The 9,902-nt window shown below is 42.2% G+C and overlaps 1 protein-coding gene across 1 annotated transcript; it reads left to right on the plus strand.

The window, feature by feature from the left end:
* The first annotated feature begins 1,977 nt into the window (after positions 1-1,977).
* Positions 1,978-7,235, plus strand: LOC110005992 (uncharacterized). Its single transcript, XM_065963883.1, has 7 exons — positions 1,978-2,186; positions 2,384-2,719; positions 2,855-3,121; positions 3,220-3,285; positions 6,665-6,751; positions 6,831-6,859; positions 7,032-7,235. The coding sequence occupies exons 1-7, from the start codon at positions 2,150-2,152 to the stop codon at positions 7,107-7,109; spliced, it is 900 nt and encodes a 299-aa protein (XP_065819955.1). The 5' UTR covers positions 1,978-2,149; the 3' UTR covers positions 7,110-7,235.
* The last annotated feature ends 2,667 nt before the right edge of the window (positions 7,236-9,902 follow it).

Below are 9,902 nucleotides of genomic sequence, written 5' to 3' on the forward strand. Positions count from 1 at the left end.
GATAATCTCCTCCTGGGATTAATAAAGTACTTCTGATTCTGTGCGACTGATATGTTCGAATGATTTAGAACTTCATTGTTCTTCTGTGTATTACTTTTATACAGAGACAATCAATCTTTATATTTAAGGTCTTGTTAAAGTTTTTTTCTTTATCTTATTAAAAGGTTTCTGTTTTCTATTCATCAATTAAATGCTCCTCACAGGAGCTTTAACCAGCTCAAAGCATCAATGCATGACGAAGGAGGGCATTGGTCAGGTTTAAGACTCAAGACTCTCTGCTACCACCTGCTGGATAGAGACCTGAAATGCTGTTATGAGCAAATTTTTTCCTGCAGCCCAAGAAGCTCTGATCTCCTGTGTTGAAGAGGAGTCAAAGGCGCAGTACAAATTGTAACAAGAGTCAGAGATAATAATAATAATGCTGCTGATAATACTACATTATATTTATGTAGCGCTTTTTAAAACACTCAAAGACACTTTACAGATTTACATTCAGACAAAAACAAGTTGAGGAATCACAAAAATTAAAACAATGTCCCAGGTTGTTTGAAGGTCAGGAGAAGGACTTTGAACTCGATTTGTTGGGGAAACGGGAGCCAGTGGAGGTTGTGGTGGCCAGGGGTAATGTGGTCACAGGAGCGGGAGTGTGTGAGCAAACTGACAAGTTGTGAAGTGTATTGAGGACTTTGGATGATAACCATAGAGAAGTCTATTACATTAATCAATCCTGAGGCTCAGCGTTCATTGAGCCCAGGAGGTTTTGTCCCGGCACCAGAGGCCGGGCTCTCCAGTAGACGGAGCTCCTCCAACCTTCAGCGAGGTGATCTGGCACTACCACCACCCGACGTGCCTGACGCCCAGTGTTACGCCGCTACACAAACCCACCGCTAAATGCTATCCTAGCGCCTGACGCTAAGGCCAGTGAGCCTGTAACTTAATGGCTCTCCTTACGTGTTGCGTAAACGTGAAGGTGTATCCTGCCTTACCTGAGTGTGTGTGCATCTGTCCTGTCTGTTTGAGGGGTGCGTGTAGGTGACTCACCTCTAAGATCCTCGTACGTGCCGCGACCAGCTCACTCGGACAGCCCGATCCATGGAGTCACTTGGGGTACGATCTCCTCCACCAGCCCTCTCCTTCATATCAGTTTAGTTCATGTGTAAAAAGAACCCGTGAAGTGTTGAAACAAAAACAAACGTTACTTCAGATTCAGTCTCTCAGGTGTCTATGTCCTCGCGTCTTCCTCGTGGTGTCTCTTTGACTCCAAACCAATTTCTGCCGGCTCCTCTCCAGGTGCTGCTAATGAAGATTACAGAGACAGAGCCACCACACCCCCCCTCAGGTGTGTCATCAGTACTGACCCTGCTTCTCCTCCTACCAACCACGCCTACTGCTAAAGACCCTGAAGTGAATCCTCCTAACACAATATCATAACACCCAGCCTCCACCATCGGATTGTTTCATCCCCACAACCTCCGCCGTCCTCATTCATGCACGGCCTGCTCCGACCTCCACCTCAGCGGAGAGGAAGTGAGAACAACAGGAACGAGAGGAACACAAAGAAATCATTCCTGCATCTCATCCCCTCTCCCCCATTCCATTTTTCTTAACAATGAAGAATATTTTAACTGCTTTTTGTAAAGCGCCTCGAGATAAAACTTGATATGATTTGGCACTATACAAATAATGATTGATAGATTTGAAGAAGCCTTCCAAATGGAACAGCCCTCGATGCCCCGCTGTGATGTTATCAGTCTTCAAATGCGCCCTCAGAAGGATGCAGCCCTTTAAATGTTACATAGCTCATGTACCAACACTGTACCAACTCTGAAACCTTTTCTCATGAGTTCTCACAAAGAAAAAAAAACGAGTCGCAATGAGGAACAAACGTTTCTCAAACCGCTAAAGATATCACCCCTCCCATTGGTCACCATACAGCGCCATGAGCCGGAGGCATCACATCCATGTTGGGATGTTTTCCAGAGTTCAAGAGAGAATAACAAGATGAAGCGAAAAAAAAGATTGAAGTTGCTCAGAGGAAGTAAAAAAAGAGAAGTTGAAGCTGTAACTCTCTATTTAGAGTGTTTGAGAGTAAAGGGTGTGTGAACGAGAGAGAGCACGAAGTGAGATCCGTCACTTCAGAAGGATTAAAATGTCTTTATCTGTGATACTGATGCTTCTGTTTACAGGTAAGAATTTACTAAAAAAACACATCCACCAATAAGATGCACTGCAGATGTTTTTAAACTATTTAAATGGATGACATCGATTTCAGTCAGATACCTAAGTTTACTCTCTCTTTTTGCTTCTTCTTACAAAACTATTAACAATTAACAAATACAAATGACTATTTATTGATTTTATATTTCTCTTTAATTTTCTTCAGCTGTAACTGGAGATGATACCGCCTCCCTCACAGTCAGACTTGGACATGATGTCACTTTGCCATGTAGAAATGTGATTAAAGATCAGCAGAAATGTGACAGTCCTTCTTGGCTTTTCAGTCGTTTTAGTGGGAGCACAGCAGTAGAGCTGGTTACACTCGGGAATATAAGTAAAAATGAGAAAGCTAAAGCTAAAGCTAAGAGGCTAAATGTTTCAGAGGATTGTTCTCTGGTTATTAAAAGTGTCACACATGACGATGTCGGTCGTTACACCTGCAGACAGATCAGATCAGGAGAACAAGTTTCAGAAGCTCGTGTGTTGCTGAATGTTATTAACAGTAAGTGTTGATATGAATATTTTCATCTCAGATTCTCTTGTTGAAACATTATCCTGAAACATTGGAATAAGTCTATAAAAAAGTGTGGAAGTTAAACTTACTCTTGTGTTCTCTCTCTCACAATATATTCACCAGGTACCTCGGACGATGCCTTCAGGTTTTCCTGCTCTGTGTTCAGATTTGGAGACTGTGCCCACACAGTGCAGTGGTATTATAAGGGTGATGAGACAGATATAGCACAACACCAACAGTTAACCTGTACAGCTATTGTGTCATTTAAAACTCCTCATGTTGTTCAGAAGTCAAACTTTAATGAGTTGCTGTTTTTTAAAGTAACAGACAATAAGAGTGGACAAACACTGCTGTGTAATGCCTTCTCTAAGTCCTCCTGTGAGAAAACAGGTACGTCTGGTTTTACTTGATTCATTATGTAGTTAAAGTGCTGAACTCTGTTTTATTATCATATCTTCTGTTTTGTTTATTTATATCACATTCAAAAGACACAACAGGAAGCACATCAGCAGGAGGAAACGAGATAACGGAGGACGAAACTCTGAAGAAACCAGGTAGAGTACAGACCACATTCACACAGCGGCCATTTTCCTGTGATGTCACACTCAGGCTGGTGTAAATGATATCACGTTGTACTGCTTTGTTCAGTGAAGCTCTCAATTCAATTCAATTCAGTCAGCTTCATTGGCATGAATGTGAAAATATCTCCATGGCTTATAAGAACAAATACTACAAAAATAATAACTACTAAAGATATTTTAACAAGAGGATTAATCATAAATATGAATAAACATCTCAAATATAATACAAAACACATTAAAGAAATAAAGTGTAATTACATTTTTTTCCAATTGCTAAAACACAATTTTGCAAACTAGGCTGGTTTTATCAAAATACTTAACACAATTCACAAAACCACAAACTGCAAAATACCTCACATATCCTGCAAAATGAAGCACTAAAACCAAAACTACATATAGCATTATCAAAATCAAACTTTTGCACCAAATGGCACACACTTCATTTATATTACCAGATTGTTGTCTAACCAACTACACACTGTTGGGCATAATGAAAAGCACTCTCATCTTTAGTATGCTTTGCCATAATACTAAAATAGTTCAAATTGTAGAAAATTCTTCAGATTGTTCACATGCACAGAAATATTTGCAGATACACACACATGCTGTTGAAACATTTATTTTTTCACCAAACAAGTCAGTGCTACATATACCAGGACAGTAAAACAGCTCAAGTTGGGCTGCACTCTGTCCAGCCTCTCACATTGTCAGCCCATGGTTGATGACATGATCAACTAAAGTTGCTCTGATTTCGTTTGAAAGTTGTTTTCTTCTTTGGCCATGAACTCCTCTACCAACTCTACCCCTACCTCTCACTCTTCCTCTACCAGCTCTACCCCTACCTCTCACTCTTGCTCTACCAGCTCTACCTCTACCTCTCACTCTTCCTCTACCAGCTCTACTCCTACCTCTCACTCTTCCTCTACCAGCTCTACTCCTACCTCTCACTCTTCCTCTACCAGCTCTACCCCTCCCTCTCACTCTTCCTCTACCAGCTCTACTCCTACCTCTCACTCTTCCTCTACCAGCTCTACCCATACCTCTCACTCTTCCTCTACCAGCTCTACCCCTACCTCTCACTCTTCCTCTACCAGCTCTACCCCTACCTCTCACTCTTCCTCTACCCCTACCTCTCACTCTTCCTCTACCAGCTCTACCTCTACCTCTCACTCTTCCTCTACCAGCTCTACCCCTACCTCTCACTCTTCCTCTACCAGCTCTACTCCTACCTCTCACTCTTCCTCTACCAGCTCTACCTCTACCTCTCACTCTTCCTCTACCAGCTCTACTCCTACCTCTCACTCTTCCTCTACCAGCTCTACCCCTACCTCTCACTCTTGCTCTACCAGCTCTACCTCTACCTCTCACTCTTCCTCTACCAGCTCTACTCCTACCTCTCACTCTTCCTCTACCAGCTCTACTCCTACCTCTCACTCTTCCTCTACCAGCTCTACCCCTCCCTCTCACTCTTCCTCTACCAGCTCTACTCCTACCTCTCACTCTTCCTCTACCAGCTCTACCCATACCTCTCACTCTTCCTCTACCAGCTCTACCCCTACCTCTCACTCTTCCTCTACCAGCTCTACCCCTACCTCTCACTCTTCCTCTACCCATACCTCTCACTCTTCCTCTACCAGCTCTACCCCTACCTCTCACTCTTCCTCTACCAGCTCTACCCCTACCTCTCACTCTTCCTCTACCAGCTCTACCCCTACCTCTCACTCTTCCTCTACCCCTACCTCTCACTCTTCCTCTACCAGCTCTACCTCTACCTCTCACTCTTCCTCTACCAGCTCTACCCCTACCTCTCACTCTTCCTCTACCAGCTCTACTCCTACCTCTCACTCTTCCTCTACCAGCTCTACCTCTACCTCTCACTCTTCCTCTACCAGCTCTACTCCTACCTCTCACTCTTCCTCTACCAGCTCTACTCCTACCTCTCACTCTTCCTCTACCAGCTCTACCCCTCCCTCTCACTCTTCCTCTACCAGCTCTACTCCTACCTCTCTCTCTTCCTCTACCAGCTCTACCCCTACCTCTCACTCTTCCTCAACCAGCTCTACCCCTACCTCTCACTCTTCCTCTACCAGCTCTACCCATACCTCTCACTCTTCCTCTACCAGCTCTACCCCTACCTCTCACTCTTCCTCTACCAGCTCTACCCCTACCTCTCACTCTTGCTCTACCAGCTATACCCCTACCTCTCACTCTTCCTCTACCAGCTCTACTCCTACCTCTCACTCTTCCTCTACCAGCTCTACCCCTCCCTCTCACTCTTCCTCTACCAGCTCTACTCCTACCTCTCACTCTTCCTCTACCAGCTCTACTCCTACCTCTCACTCTTCCTCTACCAGCTCTACCCCTACCTCTCACTCTTCCTCTACCAGCTCTACCCCTACCTCTTCCTCTTCCTCTCTCTGCAACCTCTTCCATTGTTGTTGTAAAAAAAAGGTGCTCACTTGTGGTCTTTTCATAATGCTTACTTCCTGATTGAAGAGATAATATTTAACCATTGAGGTGTTTGGCCAATTAGCTCATGTAGTGTTATTTTGAATGGCAGTGTTTTGAAATGGCAAACATGTGACTTTATGTCTGATTGTTGTGTCTTATGCAGAGAACCGTGTTCAGTGCATTTAAAAAGTGCCATTTTGAATTGCAAAATGTGTGTAAAGCAGAAAATGTGTTTAGACTTTTGGAGACTTGAGAAGAGGTTTTGCTCTCTGTGTGTCAGTTTAAATAATTGTGCTATGCATTTAATTTTAGTGTGTTAGCAATTGGAAAAAACTGTAATTGTTTTATAGTGTGTGTGTGTGTGTGTGTGTGTGTGTGTGTGTGTGTGTGTGTGTGTGGTCTGTGTGTGTGTGTGTGTGTGTGTGTGTGTGTGTGTGTGTGTGTGTGTGTGTAACATTGTTGTGGTTGTTTGTGCCTCTGCCGTTAATCCAGTGATGGAGTGGTCCTTCCAAATGAAACACCCAGTAACCTCCAAGTTACTTTTTAAACATATAATATGTAGAATTTTATTAGAAAGTTTACATTTAAATATCTAAATTACAATGGGGAAGCAGAGAGGACTCCCATGATTCTCTGCCAGCCTCAACTTCATCTTTAGTCATTGTTTTGATTGAGAGCCCCCTGGTGGCAGAATTTGCGTACTGTGCCTTAAAACGATACACCATGACAACCAGAGGACTTTAAACCTACTAGGAGCTTGGTGTAAGGTTTAAGTTGTGATGTCTGCCCACGTTGGAACTATCTTCAGCTTGTGTAAAAACATTAAAAGTGCCAATCCTGACTTTGAATTGAACAATCACTGCAGTTTAAATGATTTGAATGTTTTTATTTTCATTTTCAGGTTGGATCAGGTTCATCATTGTGTCTGTGGGACTGGCAGTACTCATAATCATTTTTGTGACGAGCAGCATATGGGTGAGAACTAAAGGTGAGAAACCTTTTAAAATGTTATTAGATTGACTTGGTTTACAATGTGAAAACTAAATTTTACTCTTTTGTCTTTACAGAGAAGAAAACGCAGATGGATCACAATGCTGTGAGTTAAAAAACTAAATGATCAGAAGCTTGTTTTTCAGATATTTCAGAGATAACTGTTCTTTAAATAGAGTAAAACTACAGTTTTTAAATCTAAGAGGCTGAAGGATAGAGGGATGTATTATCGTGTCTTTATCTGAGTAAATCAAGTTTGTAGCTTTTTCTTTTCACAGGTTGAAAATGATGAAGGTGAAGCTTCAGTAATCTATGAAAACTATGGAGGTCATGATGCATCTGTCAGATTCCAGTGAACAACAACGTCAGGATCAATATCACCTGAAAAGAGAAGAAAACATGAAGATGAAGGAAAGACGGGCATCATTTTCAGTGTTTTTTAGCTGACAAAGTTTCTTCTAGTTTAACAACTTCAGATTTCTTTTTTTAAGAAGGGGGGGGGGGGGGGGGGGTATTTATGACTTGATTTGTGAGTCAGGACAGTGGATAGAGTCAGAAATCAGGCAGAGAAATAGAGTGGGGAATGACATGCGGGAAAGCCGCCACAGGTCCCCGGGCCGCCCGCTTTGAGGACTATGGCCTCTTTACATAGTAACCACGCAGTAACCACACAGTAACCACGCAGTAACCACACAGTAACCACACAGTAACCTCGCAGTAACCACGCAGTAACCACGCAGTAACCACGCAGTAACCACGAGGCTAAGATTTCAAACCTATTGTTAAAGCTTTGCCATAGCTTGTAAGGTGCAGCAGTAGCTCAGTCTGGAGGGACATGAGGCGTGCACTCTAACCACGAGGCTATTGGCGCCCCAACAACTCCAGATTTGTATTAAAGATTTGAAACATGTTGTTAAACATTTTCTGTAGTTTCTGTGGGACGTCAGTAGATCAGTCTGTATGAACTTGGGTTGGAAACCAGAGGGTTGTCTGCTCAAGTCCAGGTGCGGATCAAAATATGGAAGTTGGTTGCTGGAGAGGTGTCAGGTCACTTCCTGAGTACTGCAGAGGTGCCCTTGAGCAAATCACTGAACCCCCAAAAGATCTGGTGCGCTCTAGATGTTGTTTAACATACAGTATTTATGGTATCAACAAAACTGCTGCATTTGTTTTATTTTAGCTGAAACGGTGTGTTCGCCTATCTGTGTATTTATTCACTGTTGTGCTAGCTCACTTTCAGTTAACTGCTTTCACCATCAGAACGACCAATGTACCTGCTGTTGAATCAAAGTCTGGGCACTGGCTTTCTTCTGTTTAAGTAATAGCTACTGAACTTATATCAGAGATCTGCTTCAAAGGCCAAACCACACGGCTCCCTTGTGACGTCACCACATGGTGCATTTTCTCTCTCTGCCTCCCAAACTCTCTCTCTCTCTCTCTCTCTCTCTCTCTCTCTCTCTCTCTCAGATGAACATACACTCACATGTGCCCCTTTGTATGCTTGTATATATTTTGTTTGCTGTAGTTTAGTTTATAATATTTATTTGTTTGATTGAGTTTCATTGATTGCAGTTGTTGTTGCTTTGTTAAATAAAGTCTGTTATAATTCAAAGAGCAGTTGTCTGTTATGACTGGTGTATGTGCATTGTGATATAAGCTGAGTGCGAGGGCTAGAGTACAGATTTGAGCCGTCCATTTATTTAAATACAGGTATTTATTAACTAATAGTAATATTGGTATTTAACTAATTCAATTTGAAGCAGATTTTGTTTCATTTGGTTATTGTTCCCTGATTTCAGGGTGGTGCCCCGTTGTTATCACACTGTCAGTGTGTGTGGTTGTCAACATGTGAGCTATCTCTCAGAGTGGAATCAAAGAAACAGGCTCCTCGATCCGTTGGCCCCTTCCCAGTCTCCAAGGTAATCAACACAGTGGCTGGTCACCTCCAGCTCCCTCGTACCATGAGGATCCACCCCAAATCCCAAAAGTGCAATTTTTGCTACTTTGAAATAAGTCATTTACAGCAATCTTTTTTTACTGGCCCATTCTGCCAGTAAAGGAGGTGGCAGGCAACAGGTTTGAAAAGATTTTTGTTTATTAGTTTAATTAATTCTACATTGATGTTTGAATTGATAATGTAGATTAATAATATGTATATTTATGATAAGAATATCGTTGAATCAAAAAGGTGTTCCTCTGTTACTTGGAGTTGAGAAACTTCACAAGCTTGACTAGTTACACTTCCTGCCCTGCAGTGACTCTGACCACAGAAGCCAGATCATTCAGAGCTGCCACTGATGTGAGATAGATAAACACTCTGCTCAAACATGCTTAATTCATGCATACATAATGAGCTCATCCGTATATCATGTATGCATGAGTATGTGTCTGTACGCATGTATTTATGTATATACATGAGATTATGTTTGCATGTTAAGGTGTTTAGTGTGATTTTATATGTTTGTGCAGGCAAAGTGTTCATCTTTAGTGTTTCGTACTGTCTATGTCTGGTTCCTGTGGTTTTTCTTATGATATTTACCTGTTTTGTGGGTGTCAGATTGACCTTGTTTTCTTTGGAAATTAGCTTTTTTTTAAACTTTTTAAAACTGGACTTTTGTTGTTGGCGTCTTTGTTCTGAACGCTGAACAATAGAATTATTTCATATATGATTTAAAGATGTAATATTTGATTTCAGAATAACGTCTCCAGCTTGATTTTAAGAGCTTTATGGTGCTCATCAGGTATCTGTGAAAGAGATCAAACCTGCACAGCTCTGTTGATGTACCCACGTTCACACGCAGACACTTCCCCCTCAGTTCTCAGAAGAGAATAACCCACAGCAATGAGGAACAACAACCCACCTAACCCAAGTGTCACCATCCTGTACTCTGTGGCTGAAGCATCACAGTCTACTCATTTTCAGAGACAGAGTTTGAACCCTGCTGAGATTCAGCCTGGTCCAGAAACCAGTCCGGAGAGGATGAAAAGACAGTGACACACTACACCCAGGTCATTGCATTTAAAGCGACACACACACCAAAACTGAGCGTTCTGAGAGAGCTGGTTTATACAGGGTCACAAACCTCCTCTGGTGCTTGATTCATGTTATATTTTGACCAAAGCACAGCACAGATGTTTCATTTAGACCA

This window comes from Labrus bergylta, chromosome 15 (genome assembly GCF_963930695.1).
Source record: "Labrus bergylta chromosome 15, fLabBer1.1, whole genome shotgun sequence".
NCBI lineage: Eukaryota > Metazoa > Chordata > Actinopteri > Labriformes > Labridae > Labrus > Labrus bergylta.

Bases quoted from the DNA above. Each gene is read 5' to 3' on its own strand.
- LOC110005992 (XM_065963883.1), top strand. From the start codon at position 2,150: ATGTCTTTATCTGTGATACTGATGCTTCTGTTTACAG. The intron at 2,720-2,854 runs GTAAGTGTTGAT...TATATTCACCAG, and splicing joins GTTGCTGAATGTTATTAACA to GTACCTCGGACGATGCCTTC. The intron at 6,752-6,830 runs GTGAGAAACCTT...TTGTCTTTACAG, and splicing joins CATATGGGTGAGAACTAAAG to AGAAGAAAACGCAGATGGAT.